Source organism: Fonsecaea multimorphosa (assembly GCF_000836435.1).
Source record: "Fonsecaea multimorphosa CBS 102226 unplaced genomic scaffold supercont1.4, whole genome shotgun sequence".
NCBI lineage: Eukaryota > Fungi > Ascomycota > Eurotiomycetes > Chaetothyriales > Herpotrichiellaceae > Fonsecaea > Fonsecaea multimorphosa.
Window position 1 is genome coordinate 1,288,302 of NW_015971638.1, and position 27,188 is coordinate 1,315,489.

The 27,188-nt window shown below is 53.1% G+C and overlaps 10 protein-coding genes across 10 annotated transcripts in view; 8 read left to right on the plus strand and 2 right to left on the minus strand.

The window, feature by feature from the left end:
- Nucleotides 1-1,138: 1,138 nt before the first annotated feature.
- On the plus strand, nucleotides 1,139-2,825 carry Z520_03122 (uncharacterized protein; the record flags this gene model as incomplete). Its single annotated transcript, XM_016773635.1, has 4 exons — nucleotides 1,139-2,037; nucleotides 2,088-2,209; nucleotides 2,261-2,422; nucleotides 2,503-2,825. The coding sequence occupies 4 exons, from the start codon at nucleotides 1,139-1,141 to the stop codon at nucleotides 2,823-2,825; spliced, it is 1,506 nt and encodes a 501-aa protein (XP_016635692.1).
- A 1,303-nt stretch (nucleotides 2,826-4,128) lies between these two features.
- Nucleotides 4,129-6,012, plus strand: Z520_03123 (uncharacterized protein; the record flags this gene model as incomplete). The annotated part of the gene is made up of 3 exons (XM_016773636.1): nucleotides 4,129-5,416; nucleotides 5,470-5,572; nucleotides 5,631-6,012. The coding sequence occupies 3 exons, from the start codon at nucleotides 4,129-4,131 to the stop codon at nucleotides 6,010-6,012; spliced, it is 1,773 nt and encodes a 590-aa protein (XP_016635693.1).
- Nucleotides 6,013-8,326: 2,314 nt separating this feature from the next.
- On the plus strand, nucleotides 8,327-10,150 carry Z520_03124 (uncharacterized protein; the record flags this gene model as incomplete). Its single annotated transcript, XM_016773637.1, has 1 exon — nucleotides 8,327-10,150. The coding sequence occupies one exon, from the start codon at nucleotides 8,327-8,329 to the stop codon at nucleotides 10,148-10,150; it is 1,824 nt and encodes a 607-aa protein (XP_016635694.1).
- A 518-nt stretch (nucleotides 10,151-10,668) lies between these two features.
- On the plus strand, nucleotides 10,669-12,111 carry Z520_03125 (uncharacterized protein; the record flags this gene model as incomplete). The annotated part of the gene is made up of 2 exons (XM_016773638.1): nucleotides 10,669-10,735; nucleotides 10,793-12,111. 2 exons carry the CDS (start codon nucleotides 10,669-10,671, stop codon nucleotides 12,109-12,111), a joined length of 1,386 nt encoding a protein of 461 aa, XP_016635695.1.
- An 868-nt stretch (nucleotides 12,112-12,979) lies between these two features.
- Z520_03126 (uncharacterized protein) lies at nucleotides 12,980-14,149 on the plus strand (the record flags this gene model as incomplete). Its single annotated transcript, XM_016773639.1, has 1 exon — nucleotides 12,980-14,149. The coding sequence occupies one exon, from the start codon at nucleotides 12,980-12,982 to the stop codon at nucleotides 14,147-14,149; it is 1,170 nt and encodes a 389-aa protein (XP_016635696.1).
- Nucleotides 14,150-15,281: 1,132 nt separating this feature from the next.
- Nucleotides 15,282-18,204, minus strand: Z520_03127 (uncharacterized protein; the record flags this gene model as incomplete). The annotated part of the gene is made up of 3 exons (XM_016773640.1): nucleotides 15,282-16,846; nucleotides 16,898-17,084; nucleotides 17,131-18,204. The coding sequence occupies 3 exons, from the start codon at nucleotides 18,202-18,204 to the stop codon at nucleotides 15,282-15,284; spliced, it is 2,826 nt and encodes a 941-aa protein (XP_016635697.1).
- Nucleotides 18,205-18,650: 446 nt separating this feature from the next.
- Nucleotides 18,651-20,168, plus strand: Z520_03128 (uncharacterized protein; the record flags this gene model as incomplete). The annotated part of the gene is made up of 1 exon (XM_016773641.1): nucleotides 18,651-20,168. One exon carries the CDS (start codon nucleotides 18,651-18,653, stop codon nucleotides 20,166-20,168), a length of 1,518 nt encoding a protein of 505 aa, XP_016635698.1.
- An 838-nt stretch (nucleotides 20,169-21,006) lies between these two features.
- On the minus strand, nucleotides 21,007-22,248 carry Z520_03129 (uncharacterized protein; the record flags this gene model as incomplete). Its single annotated transcript, XM_016773642.1, has 2 exons — nucleotides 21,007-21,044; nucleotides 21,111-22,248. The coding sequence occupies 2 exons, from the start codon at nucleotides 22,246-22,248 to the stop codon at nucleotides 21,007-21,009; spliced, it is 1,176 nt and encodes a 391-aa protein (XP_016635699.1).
- Nucleotides 22,249-23,118: 870 nt separating this feature from the next.
- Nucleotides 23,119-25,457, plus strand: Z520_03130 (uncharacterized protein; the record flags this gene model as incomplete). Its single annotated transcript, XM_016773643.1, has 3 exons — nucleotides 23,119-23,379; nucleotides 23,440-23,653; nucleotides 23,707-25,457. The coding sequence occupies 3 exons, from the start codon at nucleotides 23,119-23,121 to the stop codon at nucleotides 25,455-25,457; spliced, it is 2,226 nt and encodes a 741-aa protein (XP_016635700.1).
- Nucleotides 25,458-25,952: 495 nt separating this feature from the next.
- The window catches only part of Z520_03131 (uncharacterized protein), a gene marked incomplete at both ends in the record, with an annotated part of 3,099 nt that continues 1,863 nt past the window's right edge, over nucleotides 25,953-27,188 (plus strand). Inside the window, one exon of the mRNA XM_016773644.1 lies at nucleotides 25,953-27,175. Coding sequence (XP_016635701.1) covers nucleotides 25,953-27,175 — 1,223 coding nt within the window. The remainder of the gene's footprint in view (nucleotides 27,176-27,188) is intronic.

Below are 27,188 nucleotides of genomic sequence, written 5' to 3' on the forward strand. Positions count from 1 at the left end.
TTTGAGACAGTCGCAACAGTTTTGATTTCGTTCTCACAGCAAGCCTTGTCCCAAAGTCCATAGTAGCACTGAACATGGCGGGGATTGCGGGGTGGCCACGTTCTTATCGTCAAGTTGACACACCGTCTCTGGTCAGGTTATGCGATGCAGGGCTGAATCCGATTTCAAATGGGGATCCAATTCACGTAGAGGTGTTTTAGCCGAGAGCAAGGCCCAATGCATTTTCACACGCCTCCACAACATGATCTCGGAGAGCACCATGACAATTTCCAACTTTTACATAGATAGCACACGTAGTCGGCCGGGATAGTCAGGCATTGCTTTTGGCGTTAAGTGCGAGGCCAAAGCCATCTACGAATCAGTTAGCTGATGTCTATCTATCATGCTTACTGGTGTGCAGGCCTCAACTCGTTCTTAGATGAGCACCAGCGCCCTCTAGCTGTATTGAAGCAGTACCCTTTTCTCTATCGAGGAGCGGTCTTCGGCAGAGGCTGCTCGTCCGGGTACCGGCAGCTAAGCCGTAAACAGCTAGCCTAGACCCATAATTCCGGTATGCTTCCTTCCTATTCGGTGCAGTCGAAAGCTTGACCTTCACGTCATCACAGAAAATCACAGGTCGAATTTTTGCTCCGAGGTTGCAGCCACCGCACCATTGTGTTCCGACGCGTGCCGCTATCAGTGGTGCACATTCGATTTCTGCTTCCATCACTGGTCCATCCAGCTTCGTGGAACTCGCATCGTTCGCCATCTCCATCGATAACCATGGCTACAACCAAGCGAAAGCATCGGCTCCCTCATCAGGCCTTGCTGAGGCGATCCCTGCCCAGACGCACCCACCGCCACGTCACTGGCTACTTTCAAGCCTTGCGATAAGCACTCCCAAGGTTCGAGCTCGATCCTGATGTGTGTGGCCATTACATCGCCCGTCCCGGGCTCCACATATCCACTTGTGCGATTTTCATATTTCACCAACATCCTCCCCTCATTGAGGATGTTTTCGCTCCGTCAATCCTTCTCGTCGTCACCCTCACGACGTCCATTTACCCGCCTTCTGGGGAACTGAAGTCTTCTCCCGCAGACGGTGTGTTTCTGGCTCCCTCGAACCTGTTATTCGAGCCTTACGCACAGCGTCTTCACCATGACGGGCACAACGACCGCTCCGCCGGGGCAGTCGCCCGACAAGCTCGAAAAGAAGGAAAGCATGCGGCAAAACACCGACCTTGAGGCGACCGTCGACCGAGATGATCCCCTTGCTCTGCTCTCGAAAATCGAAACCAATTCGGACGCGCATCCGATTCGATGGCCGCTCTGGAAAAAGTGGATTATCGTCTTCATTTACTGCCTTCTCCAGGTCTTCGTTACCCTAACATCGACGACGTACGTCTCGGTTGAATTCTTGATCATGGAGAAGTGGACCAGCTCCACGCAGGTTGCCACGCTCGGCCAGAGTATGTTCATCGTCGGTACAGCCGTCGGGCCTGCATTCCTTGGGCCTCTCTCCGACATTGGGGGCAGGAAATGGGTGTACGTGGGCTCGATCCTCCTCTATGCGATCCTTAACATCGGCACCGCTCTGGCCGACAACTTCCCAATGCTGGTCATCTTCTGCTTCCTGATTGGATGCGCGGGTTCGGTCGCCTTGTGTAACGTCGCCGGGACTATCGCTGATCTATTTGGTGATCACGACGGCGCGGCGCAGCCCATGGCTCTTTTCGTCCTCTCGGCCAATTTTGGACCTAGTCTGGGCTCTCCGATTGGAGAGTGGATTGCGGAAAACGAGAGCTTGGGATGGCGCTGGATCTTCTACATCAATATCATCATTGGCGGCGCTTTCGCCTTTGGCCTATGTTTCATGCCGGAGACCCTGCCCCGGCTCGTCATTGCTAGGGCAGTCCAGAGACGGGGTAGCGTCGATCAGAACGCCCTGGATATCGCGCTGGGATCAAGCAAACTGTCCGCTATACGGGAGATGAAGTTTGTTGCGACGATGGCGCTGAGGATCATGTTCACCGAGCCCATCGTCATCTCGCTCGGCCTGTGGGTGATTTGTTCGTTTTGGAGATAAATTGACTGACTTGTGGGCTCAGATACAACGGGTTTGCCTATGGCCTGCTATTCCTCTACCTCGATGGCGTCTTCGACGTGTTTGTCTTCGACAACGGTCTCAGTTATATTGGGGCTTCGTTGACCTATCTTAATTTCTGTGTTGGTACGTCTTTGCCCCTGAGAATTTTGGGTATTATTTCTAAGCGCAAAATAGGTGTCACTGTGACGTTCATTTTCGTGCCCGTCCAGACCTACCTCTTCCGAAGAGACAGGTTGAAGCACGGCCGCCACAGGCCCGAAGCTCGATTCCTCACATCTTTGGTGTGTGTTTGGCTGTTCCCAGTCAGCCTGTTCTGGTTTGCTTGGACGTGTGATGGTGAGTTTATCGAAGCCCTTGAAACCCTTTTCTTTTTGCCACGATTGTCTCAGCAGCCCTAACAAGTCCGTGGTTTTTAGGCTCTGTATCATACTGGTCTCCAATCGTGGCGGGCGCCGTGCTCGGCTTCTGTGACCCGCTTCTTTGGTTGGCCATGCTCAACTACATTACGGATTCGTACCCGAACGTGGCCGCCAGCGCCATTGCGGCTTTCCTGATCCCGAGTTTTTTGATCGCTGCAGGTTGCGCACACGCCGGTGTTGCCATGTTTGCAAACATGAACATCAGGTGGGCGTTCTCGACGCTGGGGTTCATCTCCTTTGGGTTGGTGGCGTTGGTGTATGTTCTCTTCTTCTTTGGGCCGACGTTGAGAAAGTGGAGTCCATTGGCCAAAACGTTTTGAAGGGAATTCGGGGCCCCAAGGCAAATTCGCTCAGATAGACAGCAAGCGGGAGGAATGACATAGGGGGACTGGTCAAAGTTGCACTAGAAAGCGCGCAAATACTGTACACAGTCTTGTCTTGTCTTGTCTCGTCGGTATTTTGTGATTTCAACCTATCGCAGTTAAACTTTGTAACCAAACCTGACCACCAGAATGGGCTCTGTCGCAGAGACAAAAAATTGACAAGTTCGTTACGACTAAAATAGCAAAAAGCTCCAGATACATCACGAGCCTTGAAGGTGTACCTAGCTAGCGGGAACAAGGCCGAGGCCAACTATCACCAGATGCTCTTTACACCAAACAACAACAAACTTATGACACTGAGTTTTATGTGATATAGTCAGATGGGGGCCCAATAGGGGGCCGCCGATGAAGATCTGATATTGGGATTGCTAGCGTGATCCCATCCATTAACTTTTTTTTTCCCCCCCTTTGTGGTTCCCTGGCAATGGGTCTCGGGAAATCTTGATGCGGGCATGGGGCATATGGCATCTGGGTAGCAGGAGATCGGACGGGATCCGATGGTCGGTGCTCTAGAATAATGGAAAAGCCAGCTGAGCTGGCCGAGCTGCGTCCAAGCAAGAGAAGCAACAGAGCAAACAAAGGAAAGGAAAAAAGAATGTGTCGTAGGCATTGGTCAAAAGCTCCATCCCAACGCCCAGCCGTTTATCAGTGGTGGTCGGTCGGCTCCGAGCCAATCAGAGCGCGTCGATAACGCGGCACCCCGGCCTCACAGGCGTGCCCCGACGCAGTCCAGCGACTGTGGGTGCCCGGTGGTCGGAGAAAGTTCTTCTTGGCTCGTTGGCCAATGCCCTCCAATGCGAGGAAACCTGAGAGATGGCCCTACAATGACCAACTTCAATGCCGAGGGGGCGAGGCTATTGATTGTGATTGCTCGTCGCCGCTGCCCGCAGTGCTGAGTCCCACTCATTTTCAGAACTTTCGCCCTGATCCGGCGCTATGGCTCTCTACAGACCCCATCTGGCCCAACGCCATACTGACCAGCGCCTGATCAACGAGACCGTGATTTTGCAAGCTCTTCGGCGGAACTGGCCATGGCCCGCCGAGTCAGAATCTGCGCTCCAGCTCGAGCACGCATCGGTATAAAGTGAGAGCTGGGGCTTCGCTTCGACGGTGTTGAAATGTGTCCATACGACTTGACCTCACTCACCTGAGCACGCGACCATAGCAGCTCCCCTCCCCTCCACCACCGATCATATACCCCGTTCCTTAGTGAACTCATCTTCAAGTCGAATTACTCGCGATGGGTGAAGCAGATCGCATCGGGCCAGACATGAGCCCCAAAAAGACCCTCGCCGACCGTGCGAACAGCATCCGCAAGACCTTCTTCACCAAGCACGGTCTGATTGGCGACTATGACTATGCCTTTCTTTTCCGACCGAACATCCCTTTTCTCAGGAAGCCTCGTCGTGCAGCGCCCTTTTTCGGCCTGCATGACTCCATGCCCGTTGTTCTGGCGCTCCTGCTCGGCTTCCAGCATGCTCTGGCCATGTTGGCCGGTATCATGACGCCGCCCATCATCCTCGCCGGCCAAGGAGGCGTCAATCTGCCCGCCGACTATCAACAATACCTTGTCAGCACCTCTCTGATAGTATGCGGCATCCTGTCCTCGATTCAGATCACGCGCTTCCACATTTGGAAAACTCCGTACTTTATTGGCACCGGATTGATTTCGGTCGTCGGAACATCCTTCGCAATTATCCCCGTTGCCACCGGCGCCTTCACGCAGATGTATGCCAACGGCAAGTGCCAACTCGATGCCGACGGGAACCGTTTGCCCTGCCCTGATGCTTACGGCGCTCTCATCGGCACGTGTGCACTTTGTGCTCTGGTCGAAATTGCACTCTCTTTCTTGCCACCCAGGGCCCTGCGCAAGATCTTCCCGCCCATTGTCACGGGTCCGACTGTGATCCTCATCGGTGTGTCTCTGATCGAGTCAGGCTTTCAGGACTGGGCTGGCGGATCAGGCCTTTGCGCTTCGCGTCCAGACAGCGGGCCATACACCGTTTGCCCTCAAGTCGGTGCTCCCCATGCTCTTCCTTGGGGAAGCGCCGAGTTCATCGGTCTTGGCTTCCTGGTGTTCGTGACCATCTTGATCTGTGAGCGGTTTGGCTCTCCGATCATGAAATCTACCAGCGTAATCATCGGTCTGTTGATGGGCTGCATTGTGGCTGCGGCCTGTGGATACTTTGATGATTCCGGGATCAACGCTGCTCCAGTCGGCTCCTTCATTTGGGTCAAGACATTCAAGCTCTCGCTCTACGGGCCCATTGTCTTGCCTATTATGGTCGTCTTCATCATCTGCGCCTGCGAAGCCATCGGCGACATCACGGCCACTTGCGATGTCTCGCGACTCGAAGTCGAAGGCCGACAATTCGAGTCTCGGATCCAGGGAGGCGTTTTGGCTGATGGTCTGAACGGATGCCTGGCTGCCTTGATGACTATCACCCCCATGTCGACATTCGCGCAGAACAATGGTGTCATTGCCCTGACCCGCTGTGCAAACCGCAAGGCAGGATACTTCTGCTGCTGTGAGTACAAGCTCCCAGTTAGAATCACGACAAGTAACTGACCAGCTATGCAGTCTTCCTTATCGTGGCCGGTGTGTTCGCCAAATTCTCTGCAGCACTTGTTGCCATCCCCGCGCCGGTTCTCGGAGGCATGACAACATTCCTGTTCTGCGCAGTGTGAGTAATGTCCCTCTCCTGGCAAAAATTTCTCCGGCAACTGACATTGAAATGATAGGGCCGTATCTGGAATGGCAATTGTGAACCGCGTCCCTTTCAACCGCCGCACACGATTCATCCTCACTGCATCGCTGGCCCTCGGCTACGGAGCCACTTTGGTTCCCACCTGGTTCAGCTACGTGTTCACCTACGACGGAGACAACCATGCGCTCCGCGGCTTCTATGATGCCATTGTCCTGATCTGCGAGACAGGCTTCGCCATCACCGCCCTGGTCTCCATGATCCTGAACCTGACTCTGCCCGAAGAAATCGAAGATCTTCCTGCTGAGGAGGCTCCCAAGGAGGTGGAGGATGAAAGTCGATCCGAGGCTGCTGCCTCGGTTTCGGAGACCACCCACAAGAAGATCAATGTGGAGGTGCCTAGCAAGGAGACCGTGTAACATTAATGTGGTTTGTGCAAAAAGCCAATAAATATTCCCAGGGGTAAACTAGACTTGTTTGAATGAAAAGTGATTAATAAGTTTCCACGCCTGTTCGAGAGAAATCATTGCCCTTAAAATCTGCCTGTCTGCAAAGTGCCTGCTCGAGACCGTATAGTAGATAGCATTCTTCATCCTCGATAGCACAACTTAGCTTGACAATCAACTCATTGACCACGCTTTCGCCTGCCATCGAACTCGGACGAGCTGGCCTTGTATGATGCCCGCATGCATTGAGGTGATTTAGCAGATTCAAACAAGGCGAGCCAAGGAAGCATTGAAATCGCCACTATCTCGGTGCCAATTTGTGGCCTGACCACCCTGGGGTCGCCGTCTCGCGATATTTCATGCTAGTCGAGCTGGATTGATGGCCCTGGAGGCTTTATCCGCATCCTTCCGCAGTCGCGTACGAGAGTATGGCAGGTATGGACCGGGCTGTCGCGAATTGCACAATTCAAGCATGGAAGGGACTTGATGCACCTTGAAAAGGAGCGAAGGGTTCCCCAATAGCTAATGTCTTGCGCCTGGCCGTACTAGCCGTATATTATGTCTACAACCTCTTTCTCACTACTCGCCGTGCCTTGCCTGGGCTGGTTCCTGAAGGGAATACCAGTAATCCCTGTCACGGACTTGGGACACACCACCAGTCATCAAGATTGCTTCTGGACTTTGTCTATGTTGTGGTACATTCTTGGTTCGGTTCAATTCTGGAGAACTCTTGGGCGTTTTCGTGTCAGAGACTCACCTCGAAGGATCTTTAACACCTCCTAGTTCAAATGTGGTATTGCTCGCCCATCATTAACCACACTGCCACACCATCGTTTGGACTCTTGTGTAAACACCCGGGGGAGGCCCAACACTATGCTGACAGTGCATATATTGCAGCATGGAGGAGCATTTTGAATAGCTTTGGCCAGACCTCAATGGATTGACAGAGCTGGCAGTATTCACACTCCGAATCCATCGGGTATGAAGGCATGGGAAGCCTGCAATGTGTGAGTACTGCCAGTGTGGTCCTTGGCGCAAGGTCTAGTTGTTGCACAGCCTGGTTGAACTGGGGAGGCCGCCAGCAACAATCATAGACTAGGGCACAACGACCACCCACATCCCCACACAGAAGAGAACAAATATCAAAACTCCAAATAGTCCAAAGACGCAAAAAACTTTTTCCACCAGCCCCCTTCGAAGGGGGTGGTGGGAAGTTAAACCCGCCGTGGCAGGTTTTTCCGTAGTCGAGATGTGTTGCCTGCTAGCCCGGTGCTAGTTTGTCCTGACACATCTGGGGAATCGTTCGGAGGGTCGCCTACTAGAACCGTTTTTCCTTGCGCCGTGTTGGCTTCGTTAAGCCTCTTTCTGTCCCATTTTGGTTTTGTTGACTCTGTTGTAGTCTCTTTCCTAAGTAGGGGTCTTTGCGATTGTTGAAGGTATTTCTGACAATGCAGGTTATATGTTCAACTTTTTCCAGATGCCTATATGATCTCTCCTTTTCTTTTTGAGCTTGTGTGATGAGTTGTCGAGGAGTGGGCTTGGGTCTGGCAGAATCGCTTTTCAAGGGCCCGACTCTCTTGGGTTTTGTGTGTTTCTGTATGGATACCTCTACAGAGGGGTGTAAGCTGGGACAGTTTCGACCTCAAGCGCCTATCAAAGAAATGTTGCCCACACTACAAAGGTGATAAAGTGTCTCTACTAGGTACGGAGGGTGATACTGACAAGGCTGAGCTCCCTGAGCATGTCACTTACGTGGAGTGACAGAGTGACAGAGCGACGGATTGATGTCATTCTGCAGAAGCCGGAAAGGGCAACTCTGGCGAGATCCTCGCCTACTTTTTCCGAAAATCAGGTGATTCGAGGCATCGAGGCAGCGACACACGGCCAGACGGAAATGCAACGTGAACGCCAAAGAATTCTTGGTCTTAATCTCGGTACTTGGTTCTGGTGGTCCAGCAGCCAGGATTGCCAGGATACATCAACAACCCCGACCGAACACAACCTCCTTGCGTTGCAAACATCTTCATTGCTATTCCTCTCAGTCTATCTGTTTTTTTACACATTTAGCGACCGGTAAGGCGTACGCACACTCTGCAAAGCCGCCGATCGCATCACCGGACCACATCAGTTGGCCCTCCCACCTCCGGCTACGCGCATGTGCTCTGTCTGAGTGAGCAATCCAGGCACCCAGGTCGGAATATAGATGCACAAAATATAAACAATGCCAGCCAGACGCGAGCATCCCTCCCCATAACGCTGCAACATACTCCAAAGGTGCTTGTCAACCATGGCCTTCAACTTCAACTGGTCTCCCTTGTCCACGGACGCCGGCTTCCTCCCGCGCGCCCAAGAACTCCTCACCAATGCTCTCAATCGAGCCGACCCCAAACCTGCGATCATTGTTGACGACATCATCGTCAATGAACTCAACCTGGGGGATGTTCCTCCTGAGCTGGAGATCTTGGAGATTGGGGACCTGGCAGAGGATAGATTCCGCGGCACGTTCAAGATGATGTACAATGGGAACGCATATCTCACCCTCAAGACAAAAGTACAAGCAAATCCATTGAACACATACCTGCGCACTCGGTCAGCATTTGCCACGCCACGACCCTTGGCTGCCGACACTGGCTTGACTATACCACTTCAAATCACCTTGTCCGAGTTCCGCCTGTCGGGATTCATCATTCTTGTCTTCTCGAGACAAAAAGGGTTGACGCTGGTCTTTCGAAACGACCCTCTTGAGTCTCTGCGGGTGTCCTCGACTTTTGACTCAATCCCTTTTGTTGCAAACTTCCTTCAAAAGGAGATTGAAACTCAGCTGCGAGGGCTTTTGATGGACGAGCTGCCTGCAATTATTCATCGACTTTCACTGCAGCTGTTGGTGCCAGAGGATAAAGCACGAGAAGAACGTCAACTCGGGGCCACACAGATATTGAAAGACGAAGTTGTGGTCGATCCGCTAGCCAGCCCACCACAAGACCCGGTTGACTCCACCGGCGCGGTGTTGACCCCGGCAGAAGTCGCATCGTTATCGTTGGATTCGTCGGTCGAGACGCAGTCTCTGTTCTCACGAAAGAATCTCCTCCGGCTGGCTACCTTGACCGATTCACACCGTACTTTGTCTTTATTCACGCCATCCATTCGAGATGCTGTCTTCCGAGCCTGGACCGGTCCATTGGAAAGAGGCGAAATGACGGGGCTCCTGACCAGGACAACAACCCCAGCCCTATCTCGCAGCCACTCGTATGCTGGAAGTCTCAGTACGTCGACGGCATATACCTTTGATAGCGGCTTGTCTCGGCCAACTCTGTCGAGCTTCGCTTCTTCAAGTCATGGCCTGAGCATGAGCAGTGGAAGACATGGCCAAGCACACAGAGCGCGCCGAAGGAAGAAGCGTGTGGTCGACCTGCGGCCTCACCCGGAAACTGGGGAACCTGAAATGGTTCTAGAAGATGGTTCAACAGCAGACTCCGCCAGTGTGTCGGAAAGCACATCGACCGCGCCGTCCGTGTTCTCGGCACCGGCCGCTACCACTATGTCTTCTGGTCCAATTCAAGGTCTCAATCCCGTCACCCCGCCCAGGAGTCCTGTTGCCATTAAGCGTTCAGCAACTTTCGAACCAGTGCGCCAGGGAGGGATGCGCAGTGTCAGTGAAGGTACTCATGCCCAGGAGTCGATGGATCAAGTTGAGGAACCTTCGTTGGATATCCACCAAACCCCGCGAGCTAAGGATCCCGACGCGACCATTCGAATTCGAACTCGAAGAACGCTCCCTACATCTTACGATGACGACGAGACACCTCGGGCTTCGATGTATCTGCTCGACCAGAAACAGCCATCTGTGTCTCAACAATCGGTCGAGCCCAAGGTTGTTGTCAATGAAAAAGCCGAGCTGCACTCCATTGCAGGCCCGTCGCGGCCTGCCCTCCCGAGTTTCCTTCAGTTTGTTGCCGACCCATCTAACGCGGGCAGCATCGCAGAGCGTGCCTGGATGATGAAAATGGCGAATGAGATGGCGCAACGGTATGAAGAGGAAAGACTTAAAGGCAGCTTTGGACCGATGTCCCGCGAGGAAGAAGCGAACCCTCCTCCAGCCTACGCGCGATGATGCTTCTGGAAGTCGTGCTGGTTATCCTTTAGCGATGTTTTGACACAAAAGTTTGCGTTTGTTTTGGCTGTGTACTACCAACTAATGGCATGATGAGGCTACGACGTTGATGTAGATAGAAATCACACTCCTCCAAGGCTTTGGATGTTCTTGTGGATCCAGGAAGATGGATTATTACTATTTCTATACACCGTTGTCTTGTATGCGATATCGACTATGGCATCGTATTTCTGCGCCTTGGGACTGTTTGCAAGCTCGGGACTTCGTGACAAGTTCGTCCGAGAAATACGAGGTCGTAGGGTTTGCGCAGCCAGTGGATGCCACAAGCCACGCGGAGTGCATTTTGAAGAAATTGTGGGGAGCTGGAGCAACTCGGTCTTCAGACTCTTTCCACTCCCCGGTTTTTCTCCCTCCTTCCCTCCCTCTTTGGTGAAAGTAGAACAGCGCAGTCCTTATCTGCGCAAGGACAACTGTCAGGGTCATTGAGTTGATCTAGACCAATACTGTACTTGTCCATCATGGACTTCCTTCAATCTCTTCTCGGCCCCAAGCCTTCGCAGGCGCCCGTGGTTGCCGATGATGCAGGTGAATAAACAGCACTCCCCAACACCACGCTCAAACTCACTCACGCCTCCTCTCTAGATTTCGCAGACTTCGCCGCTGCCCCTGCGCCCTCGCCGGCCTCGATCCCTGTCTCTCCCGCCGATGCGCAAGCAGCTGCTGCAACGGGAGCTCCTGTTGAAGGTCGTCCAGTTGTTTACACGAAATGGTATCGCGTGTGGGAACGCACCCAGCTGTCCGACTTCATGATGGAGGGTGTCCTCATCCCTTTTATCCTTTTGGCTCTCCTGGTACATTTTTGGGGCACGAGGACAAACCGGCGTAAAGCGAAGAAGTGGATGGCTGTGCATGCCCCTCTCCTGGAGCGAGAGTTTGCGGTCGTTGGATACAGCGCTGTGCCAAATGCTGAATCGACCGCAGAAGGTGGAGTTTCCTCTGGGGATGCGAGCTTGTTCAAGGAGATTGTGCAGAACAAGGGGGATAACGTGTCGGATGATCTCTTGAAGGAGAAGGCCGCATGGGAGTTTGAGTCCTATGCAACGGGACGACAAAATGTTGCGTTTATGGATATCAAAATTTACCTGAAGAGGCGAATGAATCCCATGATGATGCTGGCGGAGGAGCTCACGGGAATGTTCATCGAGTCGATCAAACCCAAACCCGAGAGGATGGAAGCCGCCATCTACACCTTTGACGGCAAAGAGAAGGAATTCGTCCCACCAGCAGTCCCCGGATCCGAGGAAGCAGGCAAGACCAAATCGGTGGGCAACTCGACTTATGACCCATTCGTCTTTGCCGTGGTCAACAAGTTGGCGATGCGCAAACTCCGCGAGGAACGATACGACTTATCTCTCACATTCACCAAAGACCACGCCAAACTTCCCAACTGGGCTACATGTATGAGCGAGTCGGCGGAAATTAGTGACTGGATGCTCAGCAAAGAACTCGTCGATGCAATCAACGAAGCTGGCCCAGACTACTTCCAGTACCTCATCGTCACGGACCAACCTCACGACAAACCGACCAACTTGCAGGAAACAGCTCCGAAGAAGCGCCTCCACATTTCCCTTCGCCTGCCCTCCGACGGCAACTACCTGCCCACCCTGCCTCTGTTCGCTGTCTTCCTCCGCTTACCCGATTTCCTCGTCTCGCAGTCACACCTCCGGCCCGAAGTGCTCAGAAAGGTCAACACGATCCGCGAGCAAGAAAAGAGCAAGCTAAAGAAGATTTCGGACAAGGAGGCGGAAGAGGAGAGATTGAGACAGCTGGATAAGATGAAGAAGGAAGAAAGAGAACGGAAGATGAAGGGCATGAGCGCGGAGGAGCAGAGGAAGTTTTTGGAGAGAGAGAACGAGAAGCAGCGGAAGAAGCAGGAGAAGAAGATGACAAGGAGAGGCTGATTCTGCACAATCTGTAGAGAGTGTGGAAGTACCGAGTACAGAGGAGTTATGGCGGATGTGACAAGATGAGTGAAGGATGTTTCTCTCGCCCTTGATCTTGTCACATTTGACACTATATTCTTGAGCACATAATTCCCCCGAAAAAGATGCTCTTTGTTCAAGATAGAGATGCACATACGGTTCATCCTGGATGTGTAGGTATCTAAAGAGACCCTTCACACGTCAATGGCTGCCTTCGGTCAGCATCTTATCGACATTTGAGCATGTACCCCAGATCGGACTTTTCCTCAAATGAACCAAAATTAGGAGGCCTCAACTGGCCTGAAAAAGTGTGGATTGGTGGGCTGTGTTCGGAGCTGAAACAACATCCGCCCTCCAACTCCAGCTACTCCACCAAACATTTTCATGTCCGCCGACGTGTTCGCCTCGATTGGACACGTTACTCTCCGGTTCAAGCTTGATTCATCCCGCCCAGTCTGAGACTTGCTCGCTTGATTGATCGGCTTGCCGGATCTGGGGGCGAGGCTAGACTCTGCCACCGCCAAATGTATCCGTACGCGCGGCTGAGTGGCTCTAGGTTTCATGCACAAGGCTTCTGGCTTCTGGCTGCTGGCTGCTGTCCAAGCCTCAGTCGATGCGAGGCCGTGCCCGTGATGCTGTATCAAGGTTAGAAGCAGGTCTTCGGACCTTTCCATCTCTTTCATTTTGCATTGTTCTTTTCTTCCATCCCTTGGCTCCTGTACCACTCGTTTTTTGTGGCCGATTCTTGGACAACTTGACTGCTACACAGGTTGAGTAGAGATACTCGGTACATCACCACGAACGAGAAACACTGTTACAGCCGAGTGTACCGAGTAGTATCGCGAAGATGCACCTGCAGTCCCTGCTTTCTTTCGTCTCCCTCCTCAGCCTGAGCGTTGCAGCTTCGGTGAATAAACGTCAATCGACCGCATGCAACAACTCCCCCTCCCTCTGCTCGAAACCCTACAACAGCATCGTCCATCTAGGTGCCCACGACTCACCGTTTGTCCGAGATGCCTCCACCGACTATTCAACGTCGGGCGACCAATACTACAACTCGACAGTCCAGCTCTCGGCTGGCGTGCGTCTGCTTTCTGCGCAGGTCCACAAGTCCAACGGGGAATACCACTTGTGCCACTCTTCCTGCGATCTGTTGGATGCCGGGGTCCTATCGAACTGGCTAGAAGAGATCAAGACATGGCTGGATAATAATCCGAATGAGGTTGTCACTGTTCTCCTCGTCAACTCGGACAATGCCACCCCGGAGGACTTGGGTGCACATTTCACAACTGCACAGATCACGAACTACGCCTACGTTCCTCCTTCAACGAGCACGCCTCCTGCATCGGGCACCTGGCCGACCTTGCAAGAGCTGATCAATGCCAATAAAAGACTTTTGGTGTTCGTGGCATCCATTTCGGACCCTTCATCCATCCCGAGCCAGTATGCTTACCTGATGGACGAGTTCACATTTATATTCGAAAACCCCTACGACAACACCTCGCCCAGCAACTTCACCTGCCTCCCGGACCGGCCCACCGCCGTACAAGGAAACACCGAAGCGGCGATTGCCTCCAATCGAATGGCATTTACCAACCACTTCCTCTACGAAGAGGGCCTGTTCGACATCGAGACTCCTAACGTGGCAGACATCAACGTCACCAACTCGCCGGGCAACAGCGTTGGAAATTTGGGGTATAGCCTGTCCCAATGTAACTCGATGTACGGCAAACCGTCGACCTTTGTGCTGGTCGACTTCTTCGACCAAGGCCCCGCCATCGCCGCCGTGGATGCCATGAACGGTGTCACCAACCCTGTGGGCCGCACCGCAGTGCCTCCGAGAGATAGCAAATCGAGTTCTGATAGTCGGAGCCAGTCGAGTTTCCAGGGCGTGGTCAACCTCGTGAATGAAGTCAAAGAAGGGCAAAAGCCAAAATTGGGAGCCTGGATTTGGGCTGCAGGGCAGTGGACATTCGGCGGCATCAATCTGAGTGGCGGCAACGTCTTTCAGAAGTAAGAGCAGCAGATATGGGACCGAATTCGAAGTGAAAAAAGGCGGATAACAGCTGATCCAACAGCACCGTCTCACCTCGTCTCGCCTTCTGCATGGCACACAAATGCTGGCTGAGACTTTACGCTGGCTTTATGGCGGACATGAGCCTGGCTACAACGCATCATCACCGCCATCATCATCCCACCACGACCAATGACGTCTGACGTGATCTCAGACACGGAACTGGAAACAACTTGAAAAAGCAAAGGAATCTCGAAACCAAATCGCTGGTAACGGATGCTCTATCTACTAGGTATTTGAATCGAAGCGAAAAACTTTCACGACGATATGACACGACAAGACACACGGCCGCGCCGGCATGGGATCTATTGGACATTTGTTTATGTGAGATATTGCATAGCATAGCGACCGGCGTCTCTTCTCTTTTCTTTCCCTTTTTTTATTCGCATCTTCGAGTCGGAATTGGATTACATATCCACTTTCCTGAATCTCAAAAATGTGAGATTTAAGATTTTCATCTGGTCCCATTCTCATCACCAATTTTTTCATCATACGATATCACCAAAAAAGGCGAGCAAATCTACTATCGAGTTCTGGTGTGTCAAGCGTCGCTTGGAAAGGGGGATTGGAAAAACTAAGTCGGCACTGCAGATGTCGCGGATCTGGGATCGGCACTGAGACTGTGACTGAGACCCTGCAGGTGGATTTCAGAAATGGGATCCATACCTACCTACGTAGATACCGAGTATATTATAAGTATTTACGAGGTACAATTACCGACATGTATACTCTCTGGATTTACGTAGGTGTGTTTCCTGGGTACAAACCAAGACTACGTGTGTTTTTGGGACATGAAATCAAAGTGGTTCGTGTTTCTTGCTTCACGGTTCACGGTTCAGGAAGTAGCTATGTATCTAGCTACCTAGGTAGGTAGGTATGTAGCAAGCTGAATAGTCAAATAGGCTACTATACCTTGAAAACCGACCAGCCAACCCACCGCAGCAACATGTCCATCTAACCAAGTACACAGGTAGCCCACATACACCAATCCCTCCGAACCGTCCCCGTGAAAAACCAACAGTACCCATTTTTCATCCGTCTCGCTCTTCTTTTATCACAATACACTGTTTCGCCATCACAAGCTGCTAAACACCCTCCTGAGCACCTCCCGTCCCTTATACAGATTCTCCACCCTCATGCGCTCGTTGTCCAAGTGCGCATTGTCGCTCGCCTGGCCCATCGGGAACATGGCCGCGGGGGCCTGGAATTCATGCTCCAAGAACGATATCGCGGGGATGGAACCGCCTTCACGGATGAACAGCGGTTCGCGGGGAAGAGTGGATGGCGGGAAGGAGCCGGTCGTGGCGAGTGAAGAGGCGCGGCGGTGGGATGTGCGGTGTGAGGCTGCGGCTGTGGCTGTGGATGGGGTGGGATCGGGGACTACGGCTATTGACGATGAGGAGGGGGAGGCCTTAGGGTTGGGCGTGGGTTTGGATGGTGTTTCGGTGGATATCTTGAATGTTCGCTGCTGGTGCGCAGCCATGTCAGGATTCCACACGTCAACAATGGCGTCTTTGAGAGTCGTGTAAATCTCGCTTTTGACATCCGCGAGCCACGGGTCCGCTTTTGACGTGATGGTAACCTCCAAAGCATTCGAGCTCTGTAACTTCCCAAACTCGGCATGCAGGTATTCTGTCAACGACTGGGCAATCTGCTCTGCCGTCTGTGACGGGACGATTCGAATGGAGAGTGTCGCCTTCGCAGAGCCAGAGATGGTGACGGCAGTTTTTGCCTCGGGCACCTCGATACGATGCACAGTCAGGTTGGGATACCGCCACCGTTGCATGAGCGAGAGGGCGAAGGCCTTCTCATTCTTGATCTCTGGGTGGCCGGGAAGGAGAGATGAAGTAATGGCGGCATAGGCTTTGACTTCTGATTCAGACAGCTCATCAACCGTGTCGTAGAAGTTCGGGATCGTGACCTTTGTGGCAGAAGAGCCGATAAGGGCAGCGAGTAAAACTGTTAGATCCTTGAGTGGCTCGTGCTGGACGGACTTGCCATCCATTCCCGAATGCAGGTCCGGTCGATTCGAAGTGACGCTGACACAGGCATGAATGACTCCACGCATGCCAAATGTAAGACAGGGGATGTGATCATCGAGCCAGTAACTGTTGGATAGCAGAATATAGTCCACTGGCCCAACAGCGTCGTGGGCAGATTGAACTGTCTGACGAAACCCTCGTGAGCCGGCTTCTTCGTCGCCTTCAAGTAGAAATGTCACATTGCAAGACAAGGAACCGTGTTGGACCAAGTCGGCGACAGCGTAGATGGCCGCTAGGATGGGACCTTTGTTGTCGGTCACGCCACGGCCGTAAAGGTACGCGTCTAATGGTTGTAGGGCGAATGGATCCCCATTCCAGGATGGATTTGAGCTGTTGGGGTCAAGTTCTGCGTCAACGACGTCATAATGGCCATAAAAAAGGATCGATCTCGTTGATTTGGTAGGTTTGGATGCTGGAAATCTTGCGAGTAGTATCGGGTTGACACCTTCTTGTGGCGACAGGAGGCGGGTAGTCGCACCAAAGGCATTACATTTCTTACGAAGAAATGTGACCGCTTCATGACAATCTCGGACATACGTTGGATTCAGAGCCACCGTGCGATACGCCACAAACTCTCGAAGAGCGTTGACGAGTTCGTCTAGCTATTGTTTAGCGCGAGATGCAGGGTCTGCCTGGATAGAAGGCTTACCATTGCTTCTTGCAGAAGCAGCTACGGAGTTCTGGGAGCCGGGCTTGCCGCTCCAGAAAGATACGACACTGTCGTTTCCACCCGTCACCAGCATGTCGTGATCAGGGGTTGTTGTCAAGCCCATTGCTAGAATCTTTCCGGCAGCAGCCTGCCATGATTCAAGCTCTGCGAAATGGTCGTCGTACCGCTGACAAGCCGTTAATATCCGGTCTGGCATTAGGTCGTTGATTTACCTTGATCCATCCTTGGCTGGTTCCGCACAAGATGCTCTCTGTGCTCACCAGGATCTGACTGACGTCGCCATGGTCAACCTGTAGCTTCTGCACGAGTTGATTTGAGGCGAGGTTATAAATGTGAGCGCGGCCGTCCGACAAACCAGCATAAAGGAAGGAGCCACGGTATGAGAGACTCAACACATTGGAATCTGCGTTTTTGAATTTTGTGATCTGTTTTGGCCCAGATTCCGCGAGATCGTCAACCGACCAGAGCTTGATGGTTCCATCACCTCCACCAGTGATGAGAACTTCCTCATCTCTGCCACGAGTAAAGAGACCTTTCACCAGTAGCATGCTGTAAATATAGCTTTTGTGGGCGTATGGAAGATAGTTGCGGCTTGGAGCGGTCAAAGCTCGACCACCCTGGTTGCTAGCTCCGTTGACTGCACCCTCATCTGCAATGACATTGGCTATCCCCCCAGGGCCCAAAGAGTCGAAGAAGCGGTGTTTGCGAGAGCCAGGCGCAAGGTTTGACGCGGGAGATTTGACAGCAGTATCGGTGTTGAGCTTGTACCACTGAATGCTAGCATTCTGGGCGCCCCAAAACAGAGTCTGGGATCTGGCAGAGTGGACCACGCAGAAGACATCGCCAATTTCAAAGGGCGAATATAGAGAATAGAGTCTTTGTAGAGACTCGGTAGACCAGACATTGACAATAGCATCGGCACCAGTGGAGAACAGGAGCGTCTTGTCATCTGAGAGGGTGAGACTGAGGACACTCTCTTTGTGAGCAGGGACCGTAGCCAGGAGCTCGTATGTCTCAAGAGACCAAACGACAATGTTTCCCCCTTGAGTGCCGGCAAATATCACATCATCGTCGACAGCAAGCGCTTGGACACTACCCGGAGCCTTGATCTGATGGAGAGCATGCTTCACCAGAGCTGGTCGACATCTCAGTGAAGTCAAGGCAGGCTCCTCGGACGCATGGGAAATGCCCTCATCGGAGGGTTCAGTGCCGTCGGGCTCGCTTGAGGCGGTAGAATGTGATTTGTGAGGTGACCCGTTCTGCTCGACCGAATCAGCTGGGGCCATGGAAGAGAAGAAGAGAATATCAGATGATTTGGAAGTGGAGAGAACAAAGGCACCAAGGAACCTAAATACCGAGTATGTACCTCGTAGTACGGAGGAGTGATGGTCTGGTCGGGAGCGGGAAATCGTACCTCCGAAGCCGCTTCCCAGGGCGACGGACTTGGGCGCAGCTGCGGCTCAGAGTCACTAGAGTCACTAGAGTCGCCCATTTGGCACATGATTCTCTTAACAACTGATCGCTTTTCCCTCAGGTGACTGCACTATATATTCATCCTGCTCCTGCTTCGAGGCATCCTTGCGTCCAGCTAAAGCAAAAAGACCCAAAAGAGTCAGTACTTCATCCAACAGAAAATCTGAAAGCCCCCCGACTTTCGCCCCCTTCGCCCGTCGATGGCGTGATCTCGCATCAGCTCGCCAACTCGCCCACAGCCTCGCCGATACCTGTCAAAATGACCTTCAAGCAGCCCTCAGCACTCGGCCCTTTCAAGCCGACACTCATCCTTCATGGGGGTGCAGGCTCCCTCTCCCGTGCAAATCTGCCTCCCGACCTCTATGCACGTTATCGTGCCTCCCTAACCAAATACCTAACAGTCACCCGTGAGCTACTCAACTCGGGGACATCGGCCCTTGACGCCGCATGTCATGCAGTTGCTTTGTTGGAGGATGACCCCTTATTTAACTGCGGTCGCGGGTCTGTCTTCACCGAGTCAGGAACCATTGAGATGGAAGCCAGTGTAATGGTATCTTCTGTCGACCCTGCTGGACCTCCTGCTGGTGGAATCAAACGTGCCGCTGCTGTCAGTCTCGTCAAGAACACGAGGCATCCGATTCTTCTTGCCAAGGAGGTGCTTTTGGAAGCAGATGAAGATGGTGGCCTGGGCGGCACGAGTACGATGCACTGCCAACTGAGCGGGAGAGCGCTAGAGGAATGGGGTTGGAGGGACCGAGGTCTCGAGAAGAAACCTGACCGTTGGTTCTGGACCAAAAAGCGCTGGGAGGAGCATAGAAGAGGGCTCCACCCCGACGACTCCTACTCATTCAACAATCTCGTCGCCTCGATCGATCCATATACGGAGTCACCTTTCGAAGACGACGACGACTCCGAAGTGGATGACATCCCCAGTCAAGGCACGGTCGGAGCCGTATGTCTGGATTCTTGGGGCAACCTCGCCGTGGCAACGTCAACCGGCGGACTCACAAACAAGAAAGCCGGGAGGATTGGAGACACACCCACCATTGGCGCTGGGTTCTGGGCAGAGGCCTGGGAAGAAGATTCTCCAACCCTGCCCCCACCCCAGGTCCGACAGAAGCCGTCGTCGTCGCGTAGGTCTTCGGGACTCGGAAAACTGCCCGTCCTAGACCAGATCCTGTCACGCGCAAATGATTCTCTGGGATCTTGCCTCAATCCATCCGACGAACCAGAACATCTCTACGAACCACTGAACACATCTCCTCCGGCCTATACTCCATCAGCAACTACCTCATTATACCAACCCTACCCGTCCCCTCATGCCCGACACCCCTCTTCGTGTATACCAAAACGCCGTCGCGCAGTAGCGATGAGCGGAACCGGCAACGGCGATTCCTTCCTGCGTCTCAACGCCGTGCGCACTGTCGCCGCGCACTGTCGTCTCTCAGGTCCTCCCGGATCCGTATCTCTAGCTGAAGCCGTCAAACTCGTCACCGGTCCAGGCGGCGAACTGCAACGCTCGGCTGGTGATCGGTGGGGAAGGACGGGCGAAGGTCAAGGCGGCATCATCGGGATCGAAGTCATTGATGAGCAAGACGAGGAAGCGCCACTTGAAGCGTGGACGGATTCCTTGGAGAAGCAAGCAGTTTCGAAGAAGAAGAGGGGTCGAGTAGTGTCTGATTTCAACTGTGGCGGTCTGTTTAGAGCGTATTATGAGCTTGACGAAGATTCCGGCGTGGAGATGCCCAAGGTCATGGTCTTTCATGAGGAGTATTGATTGAAACCCCCTACGGGTGGGTACCTGCAATATACAGTGGTTAGATGATAGATGCTTAGATTTAGAAGCCTAATATTAATCATGATCTAGATTTAGGGAGATATATATAATAAATTGTGATGGAATGATCCGAGCTGTGGTACGAGCATGATGGACGGATGTTATAAACTGCAGTGTCTTTCAGCCGAGACTGACCTCGGGATCCGTCCCTACGACAGATGCACCCTATTCTTTGTCCACCGCGACACCCAGGTGGGAGACGGTGTTGTCCAAGTGAATGAATGCTCCGTATCATTCATTGCCATGACCAGTCTCCCATGGACGACCACAGACTCGGAGCTGAGACTACAGCTGCTTCATCCTCTCTGTGCTCCCTCTTCATCTCGATATCTTGCAATCCAGAAACCATCGGTTTAGGGCATTGGTATCAGCCCCGCTTTGATGTGGACCTCCAGACGGCGTTTCCTCCCATCATGGATACTTGCAGGTGGCCTGGATGGCACTACCGTGGCCGTTGCAAAACGTGCGGAGAGCGCCTCGGCCGCATTCGCGCATGGGTTGCGATACTTCAACGAAGGTCTCCTGCTCGTGATGATCCGGTCATAAGTTATGGTTTATCCCGGGCTTTACCAGGACGGGTAGACAGTGGAGACTGGTAAAACCGGTGCCAGATCCCTCGTTGACCTTGGTATCTGTGCATGAAACGCGAACGGTCTTTTGCCGGGGACGACAGCCAAGTTGATGGCACTCACAAGCACCTTTCTTTGAGTCATACAGTTTATCGGACTGTGTCACGGTAACGATGGACAAGGCGACACTGTTGGACATCGGCTCCAGTTCAATATTCCAGTGTTCGTTTGATTGTGTCATATATTCCTATAGTTCAGTTAGTCCCTGCAAACCGAGGCCCTCGTATTCTGTCACCGGATGGACCTGACTTACTCGTAATATCCGGAATATTGAATTTCTCAAAGATTAGCCCTGGATGCGTGCTCCAGCCCGTGACCCTGGCCACAGGAGCCTCCAGTCGAAGGAACGCCCCTTCTTGGATACTTGCGGCGACTTCGGCTCCCACACCTGCGTTGTACATGCTCTCATGCACCACAACTGCTCGCCCGGTCCTGTTCACGCTATCCATAATAGTGGCTCGATCCCAGGGATATATGGCCCTCAGATCAATGAGTTCGATACTCAGACCTTTGATTTCCTTCTCCAAGGCTTCAATAGCGGCGGAGCAAAGGTACAGCGGCTGGCCGTAGGAGATGACTGTCAGATCTTTGCCTTGCTTCAGTATTTCTGCCTTGTCCAGTGGTAGCGTGTATGGGTCTCTGGGCACAAATTCCTCGGCAGCCCGGTAGAGCACTTTTGGTTCCATGAAGATGACCGGGTCGTGGGAGTGAAGAATGGACGCCGTGAGCAGTCCCTTTGCTTGGCTGGGTGATCGAGGCATGATGACCCGTAGACCGGGCACATGTGTGAATAGTGATTCGGGACTTTGAGAGTGGTAGAGAGCGCCATGGCCGACGCTGCCGCACGGCATTCGCACCACCAGGCCCCCACAGTTGCCGCCCGTCGCGCCTTCTCTGTACCGGAATTTGGCGGCCTCATTGACTAGCTGATCAAATGCCGGGAAGACGTAATCTGCAAACTGGATTTCTGCGACAGGTTTCATGCCCTCGGCCGCACAGCCAATGGCGAAACCGACAATCCCTTGCTCAGAAAGGGGAGTATTGAACACTCTACTGGTGCCAAATTCATCCGTCAAGCCCTTTGAGCATCGAAAGACGCCGCCAAAGGCCACGTCTTCGCCAAAGAGAAGCACATTCTCGTCGCTCTTCAAAGCATGATGGAGAGAGACATTGATGGCACCATGCAGGTTCACCCAGTCGACCGGTGCATCTTGAGAGAGGCCATAGGCAGTCCTGGCACTGTTCTGTGATTGGTGGAGGACGGCGGTCTTTTTGAAGTCGATGGGTCGGTTGAGACGCGCTTCGGAAGATGCTTGACTGGCGTATCGAAGCTGAGTTGATGGTGCTTTCAACAGCCTGGGAACTGTGTTGAGTCTCCGACCAGCAAACATCTTGAAGGAGTGACAGAGTTTATTGAAGTCAATGTCACAGCAGGAGAAGCAGGGTGATCAGACATTTTGAAGGGGCTTTTGGTGTGAGATGGCCAGAGACCTGAAGCCGAGGATAAGCGCTCGTGGTAGTAGCGGCTCGACGCCCGTCTTCTCCGGAGATCGGAAAGGAGACTCTAGGAGAGGCCAGGAGACTCCGGGAGAGGCTGGGCGGGTTGGGGTCTCGGCGAGTGGGGGCTCTCGCACAAGTTGCCTTTTTCACTAGTACCTCCTAGTAGTACCTAGGTACTTGGTAGGGCACCTAGCAAGCCTAACCACCTACTGGGTGCCCACCTATTATTATTAGGTACCAAGGTTTCTAGGTAGGTCGGTAGGTACTGACGCCATCCCGCCAAACTGCGGGATGCAGAATGCACTGGTTGCGTCGTTCATACACCAAGCTTTACAGACTACTCGGTACCTATCAAATAAGCATCCAGCACCGCGAGGACACGGGAGAAGTTGTACTAGGAACCGAAAGTAATACTTACGAAATCAGTTTCGCAGCCACACCCACCTTGTTCCTTTCTCCTCCACCACGCAAGCCGCCTCCGCCAATCATTGCACCATTCTTCACGACGCATTTCTACAACACCCACCGCACCTCAGCTTCAACTCACCTCACCCTTGTGCTTCTCGCTACTATCATCCATCTGTATTGCCCAAAGAGATCGCACACCACTCTTACCTTCGAGTTTGACCCGAGACGAAACGTTACCCTCACACCCAGCTGCGAATCGACCGAAGCCGAATCGAAGCATTTCCACGTTGACGTCGAGAAGCTATTTCCACCTCCAAAGATGTCGGTATCAGCATATCGGGCCTGATCAAACCATGCAACCACAAAGTCCACACTCCTCCCTACATGTGCGGCCCATCATCTTGGGCTTTGCCAAAATCTTGTTCCTCTCTCTAGGACAGATACCCATCGTTCGAGCTGCGCCGGTCTACGCCACACAACTGTTCTCCACTGCCGATGATACAGAAGGGAAAGATCCGGATGATCCAGGGCTATGGATATACTTGACTGTTGCGGCAATCCTTGTTCTATTGGGAGGGGCATTTGCTGGGTTGACTATTGCGCTGATGGGACAGGTGAGCAGAAGGGAGTCCAAAGATCATACCGAGTACTCAGGCACTAATATTGGCTCAAAGGATGAGATATACCTCCAAGTCATCAAGGACTCTGGTGAAGGGACAGAGAGGGCGCATGCTGCCAAGGTGCTTAAGTTGCTCCGGAAAGGAAAGCATTGGGTCCTGGTTACGTTGTTGTTGAGCAATGTAATCACTAACGAGACTCTCCCTATTGTGCTCGATCGGTCGCTGGGCGGTGGGTGGCCTGCCGTCTTGGGATCGACTGTTTTGATCGGTATGTTCCTTCCCCTCAAGGTGGCGCCCTATCAAAGCTAACCCTCTTTGCAGTCATATTTGGTGAAATAGCTCCTCAGTCCGTTTGTGTCCGTTATGGCCTCCCCATCGGCTCCTGGATGGCACCATTCGTCTTGATCCTCATGTACATTCTGGCGCCTGTGGCATGGCCAACCGCAAAACTACTGGACTATCTCCTGGGAGAGGATCATGGAACAACATACAAGAAAGCCGGGCTCAAAACATTAGTATCGCTGCACAGGAATCTTGGAGACGCTGGTCAGCAGCTCAATGCCGATGAGGTGACCATAATTAGTGCAGTTCTTGACCTCAAGGACAAGCCTGTGGGCAGCATCATGACTCCAATGGAAGATGTATTCACCCTGTCTCTCGACGACGTTCTAGACGAATCCACCATGGACGACATTCTGTCACAGGGCTATTCGAGAATACCCATCCACCACCCAGATAATGACTCCAACTTTGTGGGCATGTTGCTGGTCAAAATGCTCATCACGTACGACCCAGAGGACGCAAAACCTGTCCGGGACTTTGCTTTGGCCACTCTACCAGAGACTCGACCCGACACCAGTTGTCTGGACATTGTAAACTTCTTCCAAGAAGGCAAATCCCACATGGTCCTTGTATCAGAGTATCCTGGAGAAGATCACGGCGCTCTTGGTGTTGTCACTCTGGAGGACGTTATCGAGGAGCTGATTGGCGAAGAAATTGTGGATGAATCCGACGTGTTTATCGATGTGCACAAAGCGATTCGACGAGCTATGCCTGCACCGACCAGGCGAATCCCAAAGACGTATATCCTTCCTGACGAACCCTCGACAATCAATGGCGCGACCCCTGACCTGGTCAACATTGACGAAAGTGAAATACTCTCCCCCGAGGACTTACAGCGGGCCAAGACCGCGGATCATCCACCACAGAAGCCGAAAGGACCGGCAGGCGCTAGAAGACGCTCAAGTGCAGGAAACAGTGTGGGTGGAGACAGCAAGGCTGGCCGCAGAGCCGCAAGCACCGACGAACTCAAGGAGCATCTGAAGCACCTAGGACCCTCCAACCTGGCGAGCAGGCCGAGGTCCACGCGGTATAACACGGTGAAAATCAAGCCTGGTAGCAGCACAGCCGCAAAGGAGGATGAAGCCCGAGCGACTCCGGTCCGTCGGATCTCCGAAAACGTTTCAGAATATCAAACTGGCATTGGTGAAGGCCTGCTCAGCTCGGGTGGTAAAATCGCCTCTGGTGGTGTGCAAGCCTTGAAGCAGGGATATGGTTCTCTTTCTGGCTCGCCCAATGAAAGGAGGCCGCCCAGTGCAGCTAAGGGATCACACGCAGATTCAGCACATGAGCAGGAATCCAACCATCGCAGCACTGGAGCCAAGGATATACACCAATCTCGACCCTCTGCAAGAACATTCGACAGCCAGAGCACCATTGGTAGCTTGCCCGACTCGCGAACCCAGTCAAGAAGCCCCTATTACCACTCCAAGGGTCCAGCCCGAAGTGGTAGTATCACAGAAAACATTGTCGACACTAACGGTTTCCGAAAGGTTGTGCTTGAGATGACGTCAAGTAGCGAGTCGAATGAGGAGGAAGAGAATTCAGGAGCCAACAAGGGGCATCACGCGTATGATGAACGCAGAAATCTATCGGGGGTGAAACTGCGAGGCGGCAGCCATGAGCATATTCCTGAACCCCATGATGATGACTCCAAAAAGAAAAAGCGCCGGAAAAAGAAGCACAGCCACGGCAACGGAAAAGGGGAACGTGAACCGCTGTTGGGCGACTAGTAGAGCTGGTGGCCAGTATGGAAAAGCAAAGCGACCTGTTGATCCTGTTCGATTGTACTGCCTCTGCCTCTGGTGCATGGTTCGTGAGGATTCGAAAACAAAGGAATGGCTGGCTTCACTGCCTTTGAGAGAAAAGGTCTGGCAGAGGCAGCGGTAGGTATTGATTCACTCGACGGGTGAATAACAAACAAAGACTGCATTCACTGTTCACTGCCTCACCCCGTCAACAACAGCCTTACTTGGCGACCCAAGTCGTTGAAAATTTTTTCTTTCCTCTTTATCTTCTTCTCTTCAACAATGCCATTTTCTTTGTCTTCCTCTTCCTCTCTCCTTTGAACCACTCCTTCTCTTTGCCCCGAAGACACCACCACCACCACCACCACCATCATCCTCTCTTCTTTTGGCTCAAGCAGAAGCCCAAGCAGCAACAACGTCCTCCACAGCCATTCTCTCCCTGAAACCCCTCCCGCTCAAACCCAACAACAACATTCCAACATGGACTTCTTCCGAGAATGCATCGAAGCCTGCATGTCCGAGGAAATAGACTGGACAGCGCTCAGTCTGTTTGTGATCAACATCTCCCTCTTCACCATCATCTACCTGCTCCAAAAGTCTGCAAAGCTGGCAGCCACCATTCCGGAAGTTTTGTTCCGACTTCGTGGCGGGGGCGAACAAGACCTCAGAGCGGCGTTGGAGGACAAGGGCCGCCTCAGTGAGGCAAATCGGCAGCTTCAAGCAGAGGTTGTCGACCTTCGGCGCCAGTTGGTAACCCTGGACAAGCAAGGGAGCTTGCTCCCTCCACGGGTGCCTGTCATTGTACACGACTACCAGAAAGACCACCACAAGAGACTTCGTGACAACGCGTACCGGGCGGAGAAGAAGGTGGACCAATTGACGAAGGCACTGAAGGCGGCCGAGGACAAGATTGCTGAGCTCGAGGCCGAGGCCGAGGCTGAAACGGACGCTCCTGCGTACGCTGATGCCTGCGTGCTGGCTGCCACCGCTCAAAAAGATGCGCGAATCCGAACCTTACAGGCCGAGATGGCCGTTGCCGCTTCGGCGGCTTCGGAAGCCAATAAAGCCCTGGCGTCGGCTCTTGCAGCTGAGAAGGCCGAGTCTCAACAACTCAGGTCTTCTCTTGAAGCTCAAGAGGCCAAGTCAGGCGATCTCGCGTCTCGCCTTGAATCTGAGAGCGGTGTCTCTCAGAAACTTGGTGCGGAGGTTGCTGAACTTCGTGGGCGTGAGAGGGACGCCCAGTCAGCACTCCGGGAGGTGGAGGAGGCAGCCCTGGCCGAACGAGCAGCTGCAGACCGGGTTCGCGGACAGATGGACGCTGAGATCAGCGCCCTGAAGGCACAGCTTGCGGAGGCTAAGGCCCACGCCGCGGTTGTCGTGGTGGACACCGCAGAGATGGGTGTTCAGACCGATCTTGCTGTTGAGGCATCTCCGGTGGTCACGCCGGTAGATGTCAATGATGCAGGCACTCAAACCGAGTGTATCGGGCTGGACACCCAGTCTCAGCACGCCGAGCTGGAGGCCTTGAAGTCAGAGCTGGGCAAGAGCAAGGAGGCGCTCGAGGCGGAAGGCAAGAAGTTTGCAGGGTTGGATGTCGCCTACCAGAAGACCAAGGACAGCCTTGTCAGCTGCAGCGAGGCCCTAAAACAGCGCGATCAGGACCTGAAGCAGTGCAGTGAGGCACTCGAGGCGGAAAGCAAGAAGTTCGCGGCGTTG